The 22,507-nt window shown below is 38.7% G+C and overlaps 2 protein-coding genes across 5 annotated transcripts in view; both read left to right on the top strand.

Annotated features, from left to right (window-relative positions):
* The first annotated feature begins 5,463 nt into the window (after positions 1-5,463).
* LOC139981266 (carboxypeptidase O-like) overlaps positions 5,464-22,507 on the top strand; it is a 58,052-nt gene continuing 41,008 nt past the window's right edge. The window contains exons 1-10 of one of the 2 annotated variants that reach the window (XM_071993509.1): positions 5,494-5,790; positions 7,710-7,785; positions 8,623-8,868; positions 12,861-12,959; positions 13,601-13,717; positions 14,822-14,935; positions 15,939-16,029; positions 16,264-16,481; positions 17,124-17,214; positions 18,176-18,898. In XM_071993509.1, coding sequence (XP_071849610.1) covers positions 5,708-5,790; positions 7,710-7,785; positions 8,623-8,868; positions 12,861-12,959; positions 13,601-13,717; positions 14,822-14,935; positions 15,939-16,029; positions 16,264-16,481; positions 17,124-17,214; positions 18,176-18,372 — 1,332 coding nt within the window. In that variant the 5' untranslated portion in view covers positions 5,494-5,707 and the 3' untranslated portion in view covers positions 18,373-18,898. Of the gene's footprint in view, positions 5,791-7,709; positions 7,786-8,622; positions 8,869-12,860; positions 12,960-13,600; positions 13,718-14,821; positions 14,936-15,938; positions 16,030-16,263; positions 16,482-17,123; positions 17,215-18,175; positions 18,899-22,507 lie in introns of those variants that run through there. The other variant, XM_071993510.1, reaches the window with a different exon arrangement.
* Positions 22,131-22,507, top strand: part of LOC139981249 (uncharacterized) — a 110,753-nt gene continuing 110,376 nt past the window's right edge. For 2 of the 3 annotated variants that reach the window (XM_071993480.1, XM_071993479.1), the window contains exon 1: positions 22,131-22,404. The gene's annotated coding sequence lies outside the window, so the exon portion shown is untranslated. The remainder of the gene's footprint in view (positions 22,405-22,507) is intronic. The other variant, XM_071993476.1, reaches the window with a different exon arrangement.

The raw sequence follows: 22,507 nt of genomic DNA, 5'->3' as shown, positions 1-22,507 counted from the left end.
CACAACACAGCACAGTGCGGCATCGCACAGCACAGCATAGTACAGTACAGGACAGTTTGAATAACCCAAGGTTGTAAACAAGGTGACGAATTGCTCTGTTATGTGTATTGAAGATACAAATCACGGACCTTGGACATATTTCATCAGGAACATCATATGAAATATTTACAGAGCGAGTACCAGAACCAATATTGATAAACTCTGAAATGACCATAGAACGAAATATTATAAGTTTAACTGCGGAGATTGAACTATAAGCAATCAGCTAGTATGCCTGAATGATGGATAGCCTACTTAGTCTATTGAAAAGACATTATACCCAGGGTGTTCACGAGTGAGCCAGGAGGCTCGGACCACGATAATATATGTCATTCCTTGAAAGTAACCCCCCCCCCTCTCCCAAGAACAACAAACAAGCTCCATATCTATGATTTACTTCTATGAATGTATGATTTAAGTACAGAACACAACATGTGAAATATAGTTGAGGACTTAAGAGATATGAAAAATTTATGATTTCCCTGTTTTATAGCATTTACATACTATTCCACATATATAAGAAGATGTGTATGTCTGTATAGGGGCGGGGATGGGGTGGGCGTGGGTTACTATTTGCTATGCGTCCTTATGATATTTCTCAAAACATTCCATGCATGGATACAGTGGCGTAGCTACGGGGGGGGGGCCTGGGGGGCCGAGGCCCCCCCATGAAATCGGCTGGCCCCCCACTGCCCCCCCCCACTGGGAATGGCGTAAAAAAGAAATGTTGTAAAAAAATAAAAAAATAAGTGCGATTCACTATTATTTTTTGTTCAATAATTTGGGAAATAGAGTTACACAATTTTCTCGTCTGCATCTGGCAGAATAAGAATAATACAATATCTGTAGTAATCATGAGAATGGTCACACAGCATGGCATGGCAATGGTCGATGCGACGATTGCGACCATACACCACGAACCTTGTTGTGCTGCGCGATATCAATATCTGCTGAAAATATGTTCAGTGCTTCCACCTAGCGCAACAATCTATCAAAAGATTGGCTCCGTTTGTACTGAGCCGAGGTATCAGGTATTCATATATTGCCTCGAGTCAAATAAATATATGCAGGCGCGGATCCAGGGGGGGGGTCCAGGGGGTCCGGACCCCCCTGCTCTTGGCCCAAAAAAAAAGAGAGAAAAAAATAATTAAATTAAACGCCAATTTTAAACATGTAGGACGTCAGAAAAGCGGTTATCCTCACAAGTCAGCCAGGTGTGTCTTTTCGGCAAATGAATAGTGTGCACGCTTGCTACTCGTGCCAAAAATGCCTAACAATCTCAATTTTCAGACCGAAAAGTTTCAAAATTGAGGTGGTGTTCGAATTTTTTGGGGCGGTGAGGTTACAGAGCGGTAGGCTGCTAGGATGCGCTAACGAATTTTTCAAGAGCAAACCCCTCACCCTTCCAGAATCCTGGATCCGGCCCTGCATCAAACAGTGGTGACGGAACGGGAGGGAATGGGGGCTAAAGGCATTATGATTTTTGTATCATCTCAACTCATCTGATATGTAATACCATATTTCATAGATTGTTTTTTTCTCATCAATTGAGAAATTGTAGACATGAGATCCATATTTTCAGGCTAGGTACATGCAGCTTAGAATACTCGGGAAATGCCGTTTCCGGCCATCTGGGGGGTTTGTAAAGCCAAAAATTTTCTTGTACGCTCCGCGCCAACCGATGATGGCGCTCCGCTTAGATAGCCTTACGTTCAGGCGCGGCTGGACCAGTCAGACACTGATCACTGAGCACATTCCGGTATAAGAGTTAATTTCCACTCCATTGGAGTAAATCTTAACTCCTAATAGAGTTATATTCACTCATATTAGGAGTGAGGGTTAACTAATAGAGTTAAATTTCACTCTTAATTTGAAGTGCGCCGAGTGATCACTCCAATGGAATGAAATCCACTCATTTGTTTTTAGAGTGTTGCTAGATATATGAAAAAGAAATTTACATACCAATACATGTTATCGGTCATCGATTGGCACAAAAACCCAGATTCTGATGACAGCTGCCTCAAGAAACCCAATAAATGGCCTAACTAGCACCGAGCCACCAATGTGGACCATTACCGAAACATCGATGCTTGTTAGTCTTCCACCCCCTTCTTCTAATGCTATTTAAGTCCACATGTGGGCATATCCTGCAAACCTACCGGTAGCCCACAGGGGTTTGAGTTGGGAGAAAGGCCTTGACACCTTGAAACGACAAATGATGCCAACTTCCCTCAAGTTAAAAGTCTGGCTGAGTTGGCAAGGCCAGTCAGCATGAAAGAAAAAAAAACTTTTTTTGCATTTCTGTCACCAAAGTTGCACATCTTTTTGGTTGCTATTTTGCCTCACAGGTGCCATCTCCTGCGATCTGGGGGGTGCTGAAATCTCAAATTTTCTCTGTACGCTCCGCGCCAACCAAGGTGGCGCTCCGCTTAGATAGTAACCTCGGGCCCCCCACAAGAAAGAACAGCCCCCCCATGGCCCCCCACTCGAAAAATCCTAGCTACGCCACTGCATTCATAAGCAAAAACTGCCCATGTGTCACGACAGCCCTGGTCTTCTATACATGACAAGATTATAGTTATATCTGTAGTTTGAAGTTCATATTTGCGTATGAGTATTTTAGTGAGCCACTTTACACCATTTATAACGGTGTATGGCACCTATGGTAAGAGGATCAATCTAAAATAAGGCAATACGGCACAAAAATATACAACATCGATAGATTTCTATACTAGACGAGGATGATGTGAAGGAAAGGTGAGAATTGATAAGGAATATGGTAAGTATATACACATAATCAGTGGCGTAGGAAGGTACTTTTGATTGGGGGGCTGAAGACTGATGGCCGGCCTGGGGGAGGGGTCTAAGGGGAGGGGGTGTCCCCTCCCCTTTGGAATTTTTTTGCATTTCCAGGTGGCCTCAGATGCAATTTGGTGCAATATAGCACACTTCAACCCACCCACTCCATTTTGTAAAGAATTTTGCATTTTCACCTGGCCTTAGATGCAATTTGGTGCTTCAAATGAGATTTTTTTCTCATATGTAAATGAAAAAGGGGTTTTCTGACTTGCGGAGCGGGGGGGGGGGGGCGGAACGGTACTTCCGCCCCCCATATTTTTCACTGGGGGGGGGGGCTGGCGCCCCCAGCCCCCCCGGTTCCTACGCCCTTGCACATAATGACGTTATATCCTATGTTAGGATTACTATGCAATGTCTCTATACTTAAAAAACAGATTACTTTAAAAAAACAAAAAAACATTGAATATATCAACGTTGCTTTGACTTTGACATGGCGGGGCAGGGATGGGTGGGAGGGGGGGGAGGAGGTGAGGTAATGATTTGTAAGAATAGGAATTAGAAATGGCATGAACAGACAAACGAATATGGACGAAATATACCTCTGAGTGGATTGAAACCGGAGTATGACGTCAACGAAAGGTAAAGTAATCACACAATCACTATATCTAAGTTTGTTTATGTTCATGCATATTATAACTGATGCGGTTTTGCAAAGGATAAACAGAAACCAAACAAGGTTTTGAGAAGAAAGAAACAGAAAAAAGAAGAACTTTCTCTGATATGTGATTTTAATGCTTAGGCATATACTATAGGGAATATAATATATATACATATGTAATATAATACGTCAGACGTTCTACAACTTTCCTTGAACATTTAATATTTCAAAATAACTCATATATATGATAAAAGTATAAAAAAGATGTAACCATATGAAATGGTAGGTGACATTTTCGTCATGAGATGTAGATTTTGGGCATACACTATATATATATATGGCCAAGTGTATCATGTGTATGGAATATGTGGAATATACTAGTAGTTAGTCAAGGTGGTACATTCTTAATATAAATCATCCATGCAGCTAGCGTGGCTTACTGTACCACCTCCCCGTGTCACATATAAGGTTATTTTGTTCCCTCTCCACCTACAGCCCACCTTTCGAAAGCAAGGATGCTTACACTACATTCTGCTGGATTGCTCATAAACATAGAGTAGCTAAATAAAAAAACGTTTGCTGTTATTCTAGTTAAAATAATAGAATATTCCGTGTCTGCGTCATATATGTTTTGTAACTGCCTGTGTCAATATTGAAAGATAAATGAACGGGCCTGCGTATGGCGGACTTGTATATTGAGATGTCTAATAGAAAGATGGTATAGGCGTACATGCCAATATTTGAAGATCATAAATGAACGGCCTGTGTATGGCGGACTATAGGAGTAAATGCCAATATTCGGAGATAAATGAACGGCCTGTGTATGGCGGACTATAGAGATAAGGTAGGCGTACATGCCAATATTTGAAGATCATAAATGAACAGCCTGTCCATGGCTGTCATGTATAGTGAGATGTCGGGTATAGGGATTCGTTACATGTTTTACTTATTTGTCGGCATACTTACTATCTTTAATATGTGTATTGTAATCATGATATGCTGAATCAGAAGGAAAGGTCTTTCAAACGTTGTACGTATATAGACGATCGGTCCGGGATTCTAAACTGTGATATTTGATATACAATAGAATGGTAAAAGGCACTGACATGGCACTGACTTGAGTTTTGTTGGCTTACATGTCATATATCGTAAGAATATTTACGATATAGGGTTAAAGTCTCTCTCAGCAGAAGTAATTATTTGATAGAAATTCGATTATTAGGGAGACACTGCAGGACAGTCAAACACGAGTAACCTATATTTCGGTTGTGGTCAATTTTAGGGTCTTTCTGATGTGTAAACGTCATTAATAGGAAGTGTAAACGTCATTAATAGGAAGTGTAAACGTCATTAATTGTAGAGCGCATAGAACTTGTGGATTATGCGCTATATAAATAACGGCGTATAATAATAATAATAATAATAAACGTGTGCTAAAATCATCCTTAAATAATGCTGCTGGTATTCGATTAGTTTCACAGGCTCACAGCGTACATGTTAACTATATGTGCCGCAAAATAGTACTACTGAGACACTGAAAGATACCATATAAAAAAGGTTAATGTCACTCCAGATAGAGTGTGGGCATGGAAAGCAAAGTGATCCACTCTCAAGCCCAAATCAATTCCCACTCTGCCAACATGTTATATGGAATTTAGTTCAATAGTTGAGTCCCTTTTATATGGGCCCGTCTCGAGTAGGTAACAAAAGTTAATTTCTGAACAGCCTGTGATAATTATATCCAAACACAGATCATGGTTGTTGGGCATGCCATTTCGTATACACTGATTCAAAGAACTGATGAAGTATTATCAATTGACGCCTAAACAACTTCAAGTCTAGAAAGAAGGAATTTACACTTGCTTGTAATGATTAACTCAAAGAATGCATTCGTTTACAGCTGTTAAGCGGGTGAGAAAAAACGCACCTTGCGTCCAGTATATATAAGTCTGTTTCTTGTTTGCGATAGTGTTTACCAAAGCTATAAAATACAAGCTTAGAAAACAAAGTTAAGTTCCTTTATTGTGTACAATACGATAAGATAACATCACGACAGTTTAAATACCCCATACGGCGCTGTACAACACTGACTTACAATCGTTGATTGATGATGTCCCGACTGCCATAGACGTGTATAATAACGTACGTACCATAAATACCTGCATTTACCAAACTGATATTGAACAACAAGAGTCAGGCTTTGCGCAAGATATGAAGTTTGTTGTATTACTAGCCGCCGTTGCGGCTCTTTCCAGCGCCGCATCATTCCCTGGAAAGACTGAACACTATCGAGGGTAAGTCCGAAATACTTGAAGAGAATGTTTATCGATTGATATTGATTCATTTTTCTTCACTGATGAGAAGGACAAAATCCATGAGAGGTAAAAGTTCTCTCATTATGATATTTTATTTACTGAAATACATGCATTGTCTTCTTAAACGATAGCCTACTTGTAATTAGCTTCATGTTTATACCAAATATGAATAAACACATGCATTGGAGTAGCAGAAGAGGTTTGAATCTGTCCACCGGCTGCCCATAGACCAGAAAGTGCAACATGCTAACATATGGTTTCACGTTGATAATTGTATATGAATTCCAATGATACTTTTCATGTAGTATTATTCCTCAAGGGAAGTCCACTTCTGTTAGTTTGAAGAAAAGTTCACACTATGACAAGATGATAAGACTTTAATAGCCTTAAATCTGTTAATATTGATCAGTCTTTTGTTTTTTAATATCCTCACTAGAACAAATTGTACGATATAATTGTCTTTTTCTCTTTTTGATAAGGGGGTGGGGGGTGGTCGGGGTGGGCAGGCCAACCTCCTCGTGATTGACATGGGGTTTTGTACAGTTTGCTTATCATTATGTTGATACACTTTTCCACCAAGAATCCTCTCGCCAATCCCTCCCCCGTCGGATGAAAATGGCTGATTATTGTATATAAGGTATTTTTCTGGACTGTCTGTTTACCCAACATGATCCCCTCCTTCCCTCCTCTACCCGCCCCCCCCCCCGAAATATCGCCATAAACATTCTTAAAGATGTTTTGGAGGTCATAATTAGCCTCTGATTTGAAGTCATGTAGCATTAGTGTTAAACGGAGAAACGTGCTCCTAATTTCAAAGGTGTGGTGGGGATTGTATAATCTCCCTGTAACTGATTTAGGAGGTGTTGAAAATATATGAGCAAATGAAGGGTTTCTAAAAAGAGGGAGTCTGACCCATGGTGGTTTAAGCCGACTCATATGTGGGCTGGGGTCTATGTTCTCCCCAAAGAGTGTAAAATGAAAAGAAGTCAATTTGTGCATTCTGAGGCAAATTTGAAGACTAAAAAAAGTTTGGTCACCTATTAGCTCTAAAGTCAAAGTTGTGCTTACAAATACTCTTGTTTTTGTGCGTGTTCCGGTAAATGGCCTAATGCCCCCCCCCCCCAACAGTGGTTTAACTCATTCCCGGTTGAATGTAAAAAAAAAAACACCCCAATGATCCCCTCACAGCTCGACTGACGGTGAAAGTTAACCTGACTTAATGATGAAGAAAACAACGTTCTTTTTCACGTCATCCGAAACGATATTTTAAGTTCACTAGACAAGTATTCTTCTTTTTTAATTCCTCCCTTCAAACACTTTTTTACATAGGCAGTTAAAAACCTATAACAGGGCTTTAAAAATGTCTAACGAGGAAAAGAATAGAACGTGTAACAAGTTATAAATGTTTTGATGTGTTGCATCATTGCTGATTTGATCGAGATAAATAGTATTGTTTCGAACAAACTTCTGAACAGAATTATTACGTCATTAATTGCTAGTTATTGAACTGCTGTTATAATTAATGAATATTAACTGCACGTTCATTAACCTGATTTAACAATTTCATCAGTAAATATTTGCAAACTGCTCTTTTTTGTGAAAAGAAGTATATAACAGACGTCACGGTTTTTTTAAAAGGATTTTAAGAGTGGGATTGACATATGGGTGGGGTTGGTGACCAGGCAAAAGATAAATAATCACTAACGAGGCGTGTATGAATGTATTTCTGATGGAGTTAGAGGTACACCTGAACTGTCGAGGTAGTTAAATACTTAAGGGTAACTGTATACAAGGGCACCAGATTGCTCCACTAATGGAGCCATATGGTGGTCAAGGTCGACAATTTTGAAAATGATTGTCTATGTAGAACGAAACATGTCTGCTCCAATATTTTACAGCAATCAGCTGATTCGGATTACTGTAGAGTATGAAGAAGACTTGAAATGGCTCCGAAATATCGAAGAGAAAATGAACGTGAGTAAAACATCAGTTTCTTTGAAAACTACATTTGTGACTTCAACATTCAGATTAGTTCACCAAAAGTGTTCAATCTGGGTAGGGCATGGAGGGGTTAAGGGGGAGAGGGGAGGGGAAACATGTTTAAGACCCATTGACCTTATCCCTTTTCTGATACGGTGTTTGTCTTCCAACTTCCAAGCGATAGTCATTATTGATGCTGACGTCATGAGCAATCTGATTGGCTGAAAACTCCGTAATTGCAAACCTGTTTGGGAAAAAAATCGCATCCGGGGAACGACATATCCAGCATAAATATAGTATCTTGAATATTGATTATTACTATATAAATAAAGCATTTGATTATAAAAAGGAACCGTTTTTATCGTATAGAGCTGTCAAAAGAACCGATGTTACCGTCCAAACATTGATTTAAGTATATGCCTGTAGAAGGGGGGGGGGGGGGGAATGGGGGAATCGTGTTTCCTTAATTTGCAATGTAAGGGCATGAGTATGTTGCTTCTCCCTTCCTCTTTCAACTGTAATGAACTATAAGGAAATACAAAGTCATTCAGCTGGATCCTTTGTATCAGCAAAAGAAACTTCATGCTATCCAAGGATCAATTATTCACATACCTCTTAATACGTCGATGTTCGATTTCTTCTCAAAATTTCGACAAAAAGCTTAGAAGAAAAATACAAATTTGGACAATATTCAGTTTTTTTTCAATATACAACTGGGTCCTCTGTAGCATGTACACAAATACAAGTTTTATCCTTGTTTAGGTCATCAATTAATCAAATGTCTATAATCGATGTTTTGTTTTTTTCTTTTCAATTTTTGGACAATTACAGCTGGATTTTTGGACCGATCCATCTACCATTCGACCTGTTGATGTCATGGTCCCACGTGACTTCACTTCTGAGTTTAAGAGGATGTTGAACAAACGTGAGTTGTATTACAAGGTCCTCAGGCAAGACTTGCAAGATGATGTCGATAATGACCTAGCTGAAGCAATGCGAGCTTTACAGAAGAAAGCAAGAATCGGTATTCAAACTCTCGATGATTTTGATTACTCTATTTACCATCCGTTTGACGAGGTCAGTTATTTTCTTGTTATTAATTTCGTCATTTAGATCTGTTTCGCGACAAAATCTGTGTTGTGTGTGAGAGAGAGAGAGAGAGACGTTGGATGTTGCATCGATTTCGTTAATAGTAAACGAGTTCAAATGAAAATATTTACACTTTTCAATACTTGGAACTGGTATTTTGTTTAACTTTGTTCGTTAATTTAAAAAAAAAAGGGGGGCGAACATGAAGGAGACACAAACCCTATTCAATCATTAATATTCTGTATGTGATAGAGATAACTGTCATGAACAACTTCCCCGAACAGATAAGAAATATCTTATTCCATTTGACAGTTATCATAAATTAAAAGTTTTCGCACAAAAGGTTGAAGACTTCATCAAGCTTACAAATTATTATGGTCAATATTGCAGAATGATTCATTATGATGACATTAATAGTCTGTATGTGAAAGAGATTAATATGATGAACAATTTCCCCGAACAGATAAGAAAAACCTGATTCCATATGTGATGAGTTATCATAAAGTAAACGTTATGCACACACAAGGCTGGAGACTTGATCAAGTCTAATGATGACATCATAATGGTTCAATAACGTTATGTTTTTCATTAGTTACTTAAACGTTTTTTTTTACTATAATTCAGATGGATTTTGCAGAATGATGCTGAAACTAACAAATAAATTTCTCCTCATGATGACATCAAGTTTCAATGTCAACACTCATTGAGAATTTGAAAAGCAGAGCAAAAGGATGTAAAATGTTTCAGGTCTAGCGCTATTATGACATCACAGATTCACAAAATGGCAGCTCCCAGACATGAAATTTAAACTAGTATGTCTCCCAAAAGAAACAAAAACGTTCTTAGCTGTTTGGGGAGTTGTTCTTTACAACTATCTCAGTCGTATAAGCTAAAGATAAATGTAGGGGTTGTGTCTCCTATAATACACGGTTCTACATAGATGTCTATTTCTCCAGTCACGTAGACTATTCGCGTCACGAGTCAAGGAGTCAACAAAAATTATCGCAAAAAAATAAATAATAGAAAATCTAACAGTAGACGGATGCTTTGTAATATGACTTTATGGCAAATTGTTAACTAAAATTCATAACTTTGAAATCTCGAAAACGACTTCGAAGGAACTTTATTCCCGTAAACATCACTATTAAGGGCGTACCAACCTACCATTGTAAGGGCGCCCCACATTACCATTGTTATGGCCCCTACCCTATCATTGTAAGGACGCCCTACCTTACCATTGTAAGGGAGTCCCGACCTGTCTAGGTAAGGGCGCCCTACCCTACCATTGTAAGGGAGTCCCATTGTAAGGGCGCCCCATCATACTATTTTAAGGGCGTTCAACCCTACCAATCGCTTTACCTATTTATTCCAGTAAACAACCTCATTGAGGGCTTCCACCCTATCATTGTAAGGGCGCCCCATCCTACCATAGTAAGGGCGCCCACCCTACATATCGCTATACATACTTAATTTTGTGTATTCACATCATGTTCAATGTTTCTTGATTTGTTTAAAAATAATCGATTTGTTCCAAAATCTGAATATATTTACCCATCTAAGCCCGCAATCATTTCATAGTTATGATGAATGTATAACTTCAGACAATGAACTTTATGCTAATCGAGGAAGTACTTGAAAATAATCAAACCATCTATCAAAGATCATATAGTAATCGTTCCTTGCCCTATCACTGTTAGCTATGTTGATATCGTTCGTGAATCTTAAAGTTCAATTATGTTGACTCATTAACTCATTTCGAACCTCAGTACACTCTTCATTGTCTTTGCTATCATGTACAATACTGTACGTGACAATAGTGGCCGATTCACAAGTTGTGAGACATATTTAGACTATAAATTAGGAGTATATATATTAGCAAGGACGTAAACCATGTGGGCCGGTCCATTTTCATGATTTCATTTGTGTAGTGTGCAACCTTAATATTGCATGCTGGCACGTATATTGTCGGAATCATGCGTTGGAAAAGTACATCAGGTTGATTTTTAACCACTCATCATGTACATGCACGATCGCGAAAGCGATCACCTTGCGTTTGTGTCGGTTTCACGAGGTTTCCTAGAATAACAATAAATGTCGAGGGCTTCTAAGATTTAATGTCTAATGTGAAACTACGATTCATAAATACATTTATTTCGTCTTTATGTTTTATGCGAGTCATTATTTTCCTCTATAACAGTAGCCCACGAATATGTTACATTACAATGAAATTGTGCTGCACGGATTGTTTCATTATCTAAAAAGTCAGTTTTATCCATGTTCAGTCTTTTATGCCCCACCCCCACCCCACAACCACCACCACATTTCAATTGGGATTGACGCCCCTGGTAAAATAGGTCTAAACGGTAGATTCTGTTTTAATAACTTTTGAATATTTGAATCAGGGCGTTATTCTTCTTTTATTTTATGTTTTGTGATTGATTGTACATTTAAGTGTTACTACGCCTAATATTTACACATACGTGTGGTACAGGTGGTAAGTGTAAAGAGCTGAAAGTTTCACATCTGCTAAATAATATAACGTTCTCAATATACTCTGACATATCAATCAAAACAGAAATGCGTTATAAAAAGAATTAAAAACAAACTTTATGGCACCTTTATAGTTTAAAAAAAAAAAATAGTCGGTAACCTGTTTATGCATATCACCTTCACATCTATATTATCTTGAGATGGCCAACAGGTGGTAACCGGTGAAATTTCTTACAATTTTATTCCATTTTTGTTTTATTTATTCTTGTTTTATTGCCTTTTGACTGAGCACACTCGAGATAGATTACCTTGCAAGGAAGAAATAATTAATAATAAAAAACCTAGGACAATGTGTGAACGTATCATTACCTTTCCCCGATATCGATAAAACTGCCGTAATTAATTTTGTCTTTAATATTTTGGTTCCTTTCTGAAGGTTTATGACGTCACTAAAACAGAGAAAGTATTCATGTAACAACACAATTTATAGTGATTAACCATTTGATAAAGCTACCTTAGAAATAACATACAACTTAAAAACGTGCAGCCAACCACCTCCCTCTCCTCCCCTCTCCTTCCCACTCCTTCCCTCTCCCTCCCGTCCTTCCCTTCCCACAAACATATACCTCAAAGGTCCCATCCTCAATCAAGGAAAAAGATGTTCATAGGGTGTTAAGCATTATTTTCAAAGCTCAATCCATTTCCTTTTTCTTTATTTACATTTTAGTTTTAGCAGTTAAACCTACGTGAGGTGTAAAATAATTTTCATTTAAGACCCACCCAACATGAAAAGGTGAAAACAGGGGCGTAGCGAGCGGGGGGGTGTGGGGGGGTGTCCCCCCAATAATTTGGTCGCTGTCGGCAAATTTTGGGTCTGTCGGCAAAAGGAGAAAAGGTGAAGAGAGCGGAAGGGGAAGAAAGAAGGAAAGCTGAATAGAGAAAGGAGAACGGGAGCTTCTTCTGTGCCAAATTTGACTTAAAATATGCACCAGATTGCATCTAAGGACGTTTCAAAACTAAAAATTTTCAAAAGGGGAGGGGGAGACCCCCTACTCTTAGACCACTCCCCCATTTCAGTCACCACTTCCAGATCCGTCGGCAAATCAAATTTGACTTAAAATATGCACCAGATTGCATCTAAGGACGTTTCAAAACTATAAATTTTCCAAAGGGGAGGGGGAGACCCCCTACCCTTAGACCCCTCCCCCATTTCAGTCACCACTTCCAGATCCGTCGGCAAATCAAATTTGACTTAAAATATGCACCAGATTGCATCTAAGGACGTTTCAAAACTATAAATTTTCCAAAGGGGAGGGGGACACCCCCTCCCCTTAGACCCCTCCCCCATTTCAGTCACCACTTCCAGATCCGTCGGCAAATCAAATTCTCCACACCCCCCCCAACAAAAACCCCTTCGCTAAGGAAAAGGAAAGGGTGCGTCATGGGTGTGTTCAGGGTTGCCTACTAACTAAAATATACATTTCTTCTAGATTCAACAATGGGCTACAGACGTCGCAAACGAATACTCCTTTGTGACTAAATTTAAATTTGGTGAAACCTATGAAGGACGTGAAATTGGAGCTCTGGAGGTATGTACATATATATAGTTTATGATAATTTATTTAGTAATCATAACCTTCTTTGAAAAAAAAAACATTTTGTAAATATTTATAAAGGTTGTGTTATTAGTTTATAGTGTATATATGCCACATATTGAAGAATTTATAAAAGGATTTGTCAAATTGTACGATATGTTTTGTCTCTATAAGACCCCATGAATTTCTTTATATTAATAATATGCATCAGCTGTTGAATGTAATCTGTTTTCTCCAAGTGTGCATTATCTTATGCCACCTAATCGATGATTCGTTGGAAGCCTTGAAAAGAGATTCATTTCAAATAGGAGAGAATTCGAAATCTCAAGCAGTTTTAAAAAATTATTGCGAAACACTAATGGTTGTCGTCAATAATTTCATGACGACTTAACTATCTAGAACGATGCCAGAGATTTTTTAATCTTCAATTAAAAACAAAGGTCCTACTTTTTTAAAGGAAATTTGATTTTGGGGTAGGAGTGGGTTTACATTTTCTGTTTTCCCCTCTTTCTGCGGCAAAAAAAATGGCGTTATTTGACCTAATCAATTGCTTAGGAGGTGTCACATATTTTAATAAATATTGAATGAATTTAGAGCATTTCTTTTCATTAACTGATTTTATCACTTTTCGGCAGATTGCTGCACCCGCAAATGCCATGGCCTCCGATCCAAAACCTGTCGTTTATTTCGAAGGAGGAATTCATGCGAGAGAATGGATCTCCCCAGCCACCGTGATGTTCTTTACTGGAAAGGTCAGTGTAGAAAAGTAAAAGAGATTTGAAGACGTGACATAGGCATTGTACCTCTTCCCTACCAATCCAACCAGCCCCACCAGCCGACCAGCCACACCAAACCCACTAGCCCCACCAGCCACACCAAACCCACCAGCCCACCAGCCACACCAAACCCACCAGCCACACCTATTCCAGCTCATTCTCACTCATTCAGTTGATGGAGCTTCCAAGTATCGTTAGTCTAATATAAGATGTTGCTAATAACTCTCTGCTAAAACGACTGTGTGAGAGGCGCGGTGGGGGCATCAGTCGACCCTGTATGATATCACCGAGAAGCGCCCCCTCCTATTCCATCCACATCACCTTGAAATTTGTGAGCATCTTATCTTTTATACGGTGTACACTAATATACTTTACCTTCTGTATAAAGAAAATACACCACTTCATATAATGCCTTGTCACGTATATACCTTCAGATAATTCATTTGCTTAAACTAAGTAAATATTTACTATAAAGGACGTGTAATATCTTCGGCGCTATAGATTTAAGAGGTTGATATCTTTATTAGCCTATTTTTTAATCAGTCACTCGTTACGTTAGCTGCTTTTGTACCTCCAGATGGCAAAGCTTATTTCGACTTATTTCTTCAACCGACGGATAATATTGATCAAATTAAAAAAAAAAAAAAAAAAACACCTTTAATTACACATGCCTAGTATATATTCGACATATTAAAGTTTCAAGTTGTGGAAACTGATGTATCTTTTTATATTTTACTTGGTTTGAAAACATAATGATATTAAATAACTAATACATTCTTACAATTCACATTAAATATGCAAATAGCGTTTTTTCGAAGAAAAAATAACCGATGTTTAGGTTTCAACGTTACTAATCACCAAAACATGATCAAAATTTGGTATCATGACGCTCTAAACTCGATAAACACAAGAACTCACATATTAAGTTAAATACATGCATAGCTAATATGGCATCTCGGCAAATATATTTTAATGATAATATATTTTTTTGTGAAGAAGATTTCTTTATGTATGTAGCATAGTTTCCTTAAAAATAGTGGACTAAATATTATTACCTGTTTTTCGTCAACTTCTTTGAAGCTCTTGGAAATGTATAATAATGGAGACGCAGATGCAAGAAGAGTACTCGGTATGTTTGACCTACACATCGTCCCCAGTCTCAACGGAGATGGCTACGTCTTTACTTGGACGGATGTAAGTAACTGTTATGGTGGTGGAATGGCGAGGGGAGGGGGGGGGGGGTGGGACCAGTGGAACACTGGATTGGTGGAATGAAGGTAGCTCAATGGTTATAGTTCATCGTCTGAAGCTTGAACTCGGACTTGCATTCGGAATTGGACTCGGGTCCAAAGAACAATGACGTGATCTCAGATTCAGTTTGTTTTGGATCATGACTCGGACATACCAGACGACAAACGGGACATCGACTCGGACTTCCTAGAAGACAGCAGTGTCTTTGACTCGTACTTACTAGAGACAAGTGGAACATTGATCCGGACTTACTAGACACCCAAGCAATGACTCGGACATAATAGCGACAAGCGGGACATTACCTCAGACTTACTAGAGACAAGCGGGACATTGACTCGGGACTTTCTAGAGACAAGCGGGACATTGACTCGGGAATTACTAGAGACAAGCGGGACATTGACTCGGACTTACTAGAATACAAGGAGGGGAGGGAGGGGAGGGAGGGGAGGGGAGGGGTGGAAGGGAGCGAGGGGAGGGGAGGAGGAGGGATGGGAGGGGAGGGGAGGGGATGGAGTGGGAAATTTGTTTATATGATATTTTGTTATCATCTTATTATCTAGTGTAGATAAGAAAAATCACTCTTATCGAGAAACTTCTTAATACTGATCGTGCCATGCAAAATATTTAAAATAATTTAGTTTCGGGATTAAAAGTATAAAATATTGAGTTTTGTAGGATTCCTACAAATTACGTACTGAGTATCTCTGTATGTTGCTAAATTAATTTCCTGAAAGATCCAGAGAACGGTTGTTTTACTTTCTGAATTAAACTTCAAATACAAGATATTAACATTATTAAACTATTTCCAGAAAAATAGAAACAAGAAAGATGAACAAGTACTTCCATAAAAATTGTTTGAAAATCATTATAACTTCCTTAGTATTGTTTATGAAATATTGTAAATACTGTAACATATCAATCAATTTGCTGTCCATGTTTCTCACAGGAGCGACTTTGGAGGAAATCTCGTCAGCCTAATCCTGACTTTGGTTGCGTCGGGACTGATTTGAATCGAAACTTTGATGCTTTTTGGGGACGTAAGTGCTTCATAATTTGTCGACTATAAACTAAGCTTACCGTTGTTCCTGGTAATTTTTGAAGATATCAACATCTAAAATCGAGATTCTAATCCTGTGTAAAAGGGCTTTCTTAATGACAAATATGACGTCATCCCCGCTCATTTGCATATCGTACAAACGTATGTAGGTATTTGGTCATTTTCTACATTCGTCATTACGTCATTTGCGTATAAGCTGAACCTTATCTTACAGAGAATGGAGCGAGCCCTTGGCCATGTTCTATTGTTTACCGTGGATTTACTCCTCTTAACAACCCTGAAACTACGGCCGTTGATGCTCATTTTCAGGCCTTGAAAGCCGCTGGCCGAGTGACCAAAGTATTCATTGATTGGCACAGTTACTCACAGCTTATCCTCGCTCCTTGGTCTTACAGTTCAGCAGCTGAACTACCAGCAGAGTCAGAAAATCAGGTAAAATCCATTGAGGGGACCACGGGGAACAGCGCTCCTTTTTAATTATGTATATTTGACATTAAGACTTAGTTGCAAATTATATTGTTAACTGAACGAAGTACCTTACATAGTAGACATTCCTTTTTCCGATTATTACTGTTTTCTCTTTCTGCACTGTTGTTTCGGTACGGTATATCTATCAATGTTAGTCTCCTATGACGTATCACCTGCAACAAACCACTGGGAATAAACGCATGACAGTTGAAATCGACACAATTAAACTGGTGTATTTCCATTTCAATTGGTATAGGTCCATTTTTTGACATTTACCGATTAAAGTTGGTAATATCGATATCCCTTTATATAATACTGAAAGCCAGCCATTGCCTTCCGGACACTCTTTTATGAAAATGTTGGATCCGGTACTGCGATTGGACTATCAAATATCTGTTTCCTGCCTTGGAATGCTAAACATTCTAGAGCATATATTCCAGAATGAGAACAACATTCGTTTAGTTTCCCTATACGAGCTTTTCAGTTGGAAGTTAAAGAGACTTACTGCGATTTAGATATGGAATTAAATAACTATAGGTTAACATATTTTACAAATAGTTTCCGGAAAATGTTGAACATTTTTTATTTCTCGATCGATTGCTACAGCTGGCAGCTGCCGCAGCAATGGCTGCCGCTATGAACTCAACAAACAGCGTTGCCGGGGGTTACATCCACGGCCCATCTGCAAGGTTGCTCTGTAAGTAAAATCAATTGCTTTGATCCTTAAATGGATTACACCGATGGACGACTATGTAACAAATATCTTTGAGATAAATAAAACCCCATCCAGCTGTTTTGTTGGAAGCCCTGTCTCAGTATATCTTTCCAAACTCTAGAGATGTTGTTGATTTGAATATAACCTATTTTGATTGGGCAAACCATTCCTTTCTCCCGGAAGTGGAAGTGGCAACCCGATTTATGATGATATCATTCATTCTGCTGTTGTAAGGTGCATTAACAAAATATCACCAAAATTGACAAATTCATATTTCTTCAAATATTACTTCAAATGTAAGAGGAAGTTTGGAACGAGATACAGCAAAGAATATGCCGCTCAATCAGCTTCAGAGACTGGTATATTCTATATATATCATACCTGAAGTGAAGGTTGGAGGGTTAAAAACCTACAATTTTTGTGATATAAAATCTTTCATATTAATTTGCTGCGGTTGTCCAACAGAGCAAAAGACCATTTGTTTCTAGAAATAATTCACGGACTGTTTTTATGTTCCTCCCCCTCCCAACCCTACTTTCGCGCATTTCCGGCAAGTTTATTTGGTAAGCAAAATATTGATATCTTGCATGGTATACTTGATGTCAGTATTCGTCCCTTATATCTATGCTGTTTTCAGCACATCATTTCTGTAGTATTACTGATTGAAGGAAAATGGTCTAAACATGCAATTGATAAAAGGGTTTTAGAGCCATATGTCACATAATTTATCTTTCCTAATCCGAGTGAAATAATTTCTTATTGTTTATCACTCATAATAAAATATACAACTTAATAATATTAAGATAGCATAAAGTATATGTATAGCCCCAAAACCTTGGATCATTTTGCAGTAAATTAAATTCCAAAGATTTTAGGATGCACATGACCCATCTGAAAGGTTTCAAATAAACACACACAATATCTCCATTTGCTATGGTTACAGATGAAGCGTCTGGAGCAAGTAATGACTATGGGTTCGCTAGTACACCAGCCGCTACTTACACCTATGTGGTAGAACTACGAGATACAGGAGAGTACGGCTTCGTCCTACCAGCGGACCAGATCTTACCCTCTGGAGAAGAAAGCTATGATGGTGTGATTGCACTCCTTGATTACGTAATCAATAATGACTACGATTAAGGAACGCCGTTTCAATTTCTTTCTCTTTGATTAAAGGAATTAAAAATTATAATATTAAATATGCGGTGGTTTGGTTCTCTTAGAATATAATGTTTCCTTTAATTATATTATATATCATTTAGAATAGAACGCTACTCCTAAGTTCATACAGGCTGAATAGTTGCTATGTTCTGAACATATAGCAAATGTGATACATGTTAACAGATCACTATATAATGGTATAAGATCAAATATAGTAATTCACTTGAAAATTAGAACTGGATATTTTTTATCTCAATTGTTATAAAACAAAACTGTTCAAAGTAGACCTATAGGCTTACCCTACAAAAAAGACAGGGAATACTGTTTTTTGTTTTATTGATTATATCAATTTCGTGTTCATTTTTTTGGCTGAACTTAAACATTTGTAGATTTTATGGTTGTAAGTTCCACTTAATTCATCTTGAATAATTTCATCTTTTAGTCTACTTCTCTTTCACTATTCTTTTTTTTTCTTGATCGGGGACAATTAAATTTAGAACACAATGTTTCATCTCCTTCAATTATTCGTTCGCTCTTGATTTCGATTTCTCTGCACGACGGTACCTCCTTAAGAATGATCATATATCCCTGCCCCCTCCCCCACCCCTTGTCCCATAATCATCCCTAACTCTTCGTGTGTTGACAATGTACATGTGTGTGTGTACAATGCTGTCGATTTCCGGATTAAATTTGAGACATACACCTTACACCGCGGCTTTTGTGTATACTTTGAAAAACCTAGAATATCGGTACTTGATATTCCAAGATTATAGGTTTATAAACCTGAACTTCCAGTTTTATAGGCCGATAATCCAAGTTTTTGTTTTCATTTAAAATGTGTTGCAAATTGTTGACACAAGGTTACAAGATGACAATGTATCCCCTAACATTGACTGGGGTGTGATTCATGTAATCATCTCCCCCATGTTATAGATAAACCTAAACAAAGTGTATATCGTTAAAAAAACGTAACTACTGCAATGAACATGACTACGTAGCTATAACTGCTCGATAGAGTTGGTATATGCTATTGCATATGGGAAAACAGTGGGAAACATGGGAAACAGTATTTGGTAGGCTGTTAAAGGTAACCGAGCGGTGACCTGACAACTCCCCCCTGGACAAGTACCCACCGGACAATTACCCCCCCCCCCCGACAACTCCCCTGGACAAGTACCCCCCGGACAATTCACACCCAGATAATTCCCACCCGGACAGTTCTGACCCCAGAAAACTCCACTCCCGGACAATTCCCATCCTGGTCGACTCCCCATCGGGAAATTACCCCCGGACAATTACCCTCCCGGACAATTTCCCCCGGACAATTTCTACCGGACAATTGGCGCACAGGTAATTGTCAATAGGGAGCACCCAATTGGGACAATTTTATAACGCTGGTAATACCAATAAAAACTGTGCGTGTGTACTACATTACTTATATATTAGCATAACCAACAGGCCCAACTCACTGAGAAAAAATATCGCGAAGTTAAAGATACGAAAAACGGGTATCTTTGTGCGAGATTCTCGTGCATTAGTGATATATTTATTTATATCCGTTTTTCTGTGTGTAAAACGTGTGATGAAATGTAGTGATCGCCGTCCTGAGGGAGGGGTCTAAGTGGAGGGGGTGTGCCCCTCCCTTTCAGAGATATTTTGATAAGGAAGTGTGCAAAATGTTGCCATTTTGGTAGTGATTGGATATAATATTCAGTGGGGAAACAACAATAATATAAAAAAATGAAATCTCCTGTTGTAGTAAGTTCTAGGTTCACCACCATTTTTACTGGACTAATAGCCTAAACCCCGCCTAAATCAGTTCGTCGAATCAATCGTCGAAATTTCCGAGGAGGGCAAAACTGTCCGAGGGGAAATTGTCCGGGGGTGGGCAATTTTCCGGGGGGTATTGTCATGGTTGGGATTTCTCCGGAGTGGGAATTCTCCGGGGAAAAATTGTCAGGGTTGGCAATTGTCCGATTGGGAATTGTCTGGGGGCAATTGTCAGGATTGGGAATTGTCCGAAGTGGAATCGTCCGGGGTGTAATCGTTTCATTTCAGGCGTGGGGGATCCTCCCATTAAACCCCTTTCTCAGGCGTTCGTTTGGCGATCGCTATCGCACACTTTGCTTCATCTTAAAATATGTGGATAACCCCACTCCCCCCCCCCCCCTACGCCCTGTCAAAAATAAGTCTAGGCCACTGTTAACCTTTATCCCGGTGTGTTCATTTGTACACACGAAGCGTGGGCAGGGCCTTGCTATAGATACAAGAGGAGGAAAGTTCGTTGTGAACTTTCCATAAACGAAGCCATGTGTATATGGTATTGTGTTTAACATGGTGCATTGGAACAGCAGTGTAACGTCAATTAACTTGTAGCCCTGTGTGCTAGTATCATCAACATTGCTCAAGTATTCAAATATTAACTTTCTATATTTAACTCTGCATAATAACGACCTTTGAACACAAATACAGTTTTAATGAATACAAATTCATATTTGGCTCTCCTTGTCACAGCCTTAAGTTCTTGGACACGTTGTATCCGAGAAGTGGATGGAAATTACCCGAAGAAATCGAGGAACCACTCCACACCCCTTCTCGTCTACATCGCCTCCCCTCCTCATCTCCTCCCACTTTCCTTCTTCTGTGGTAAGCTCAAAATATTATCCGAAAGATATATCAAACGACTGTTTTCATAATTGTAATAAATGTAAAAGACAGGTTTATCTAAGACAATTTATCATTCTTGGTGACATGACATATATGGACTGTTGGACTTGAAGTGTTTAAGGCAACCAGCTCGAGTTAAAACGAAACTACGTTAGTGCATGGCTAGTCCAAAGTGCAAGATAACATCAGTGTTGGCTAGGAACTTTTAAAATTAAGTATTAAAGCAATAGAATATATATATATTTTTAAGGTTTCTTTTAAAACCCGGTATACTCTGAACAGGGATTATCATGTTAATTTTATTTAGAGGCCGAAATTGTGTTCCAATGGAATTTAAGGCTGACTCATAGAAGAACGAAGCTCATACAGGAAGCTAAGCATATTTTGCCTGCATGAGCACTGACACACGATAAACCGATTCTTGAACATATGGTCAGCCACTGTGTTTACTCCCATCCTTATATCCGAACCTCAGTCCCTCCAACACTTATCCAAAATGTCGAATCTACTCTGATGTCTCTAGTGTGTCAGGTTTCTACTTTGTAATCATAATGGGTAATCGTTGAGAATTTCCAATATACCGCTATTAGATAAGACTATAGATAAGACCGTTGACAACGGAAGTCGGCTGTAACTATATGAAAGACGCTATAGTGTTATTCGCCTTTTACAGACAGTTGGACTTGTTACAGGGATACATAAGAGTGGCCCACTTACTCAATGGAAGTTAGATTGAGGGAGATGGAGTGAGATATCTCAGGTTATGTGATTATCTCGATGGTATGTAGACTTTACAGACAGATCACCTGTACATATTTTACGCCAACCACCCCCCCTTCCCACCCCTCCCTCCCTCTTTCGAAAATAAACGTCGATGTTTTTCATTAAAGTAAGGCATAACATTCAAGATAAGCAGCCTCAAATAGGTTCAGTAAATCAAAAAAGGGAAATATCACCGAACTGCTTTAAGTTTTCAAAATCACGCGATGTGTTTAATATCTAAGATGTCAAAGTTTAGTGGGCGTAATTAATGATATTATTCATTTGCTAGACAGTCAACACTCCACTATCTCTTTCGTGCTCCACACTTCAGCGTATACTATCTAATATTCAGTTGAGAATTCGTTTCATCCTCTGATCGAAGTCATAGCATTTCGTTGTCTTTTAAGCTATCTCCAAGGGTCCTCTGTTGGAAATTATTATCACTTTACGCTTCGTAGACCTGCCAGCGACTCAGCATAAAATAGTTATCGAATTATATCAAGAACAAGATTATATCCAAGACCTTTCGAAGGTTATTAGCTGTACCTCACTTGCACCTGTCGTACACAGACGTCTGTCATTGTAAGTAAAATAGAACATTTATGAATTTCTTTTAAAAGCACTCCAGTGTAGGGAAGTAAAGCTTAATTGTACAACATACCTGCAAGGGACATTTTGAAAATAA

The sequence above is a fragment of the Apostichopus japonicus genome, chromosome 15 (genome assembly GCF_037975245.1).
Source record: "Apostichopus japonicus isolate 1M-3 chromosome 15, ASM3797524v1, whole genome shotgun sequence".
In the NCBI taxonomy this organism is placed as follows: Eukaryota; Metazoa; Echinodermata; class Holothuroidea; order Aspidochirotida; family Stichopodidae; genus Apostichopus; species Apostichopus japonicus.
The sequence above is the reverse complement of the archived record's forward strand: the minus strand, read 5'-3'. Positions and strand labels throughout refer to the sequence as shown.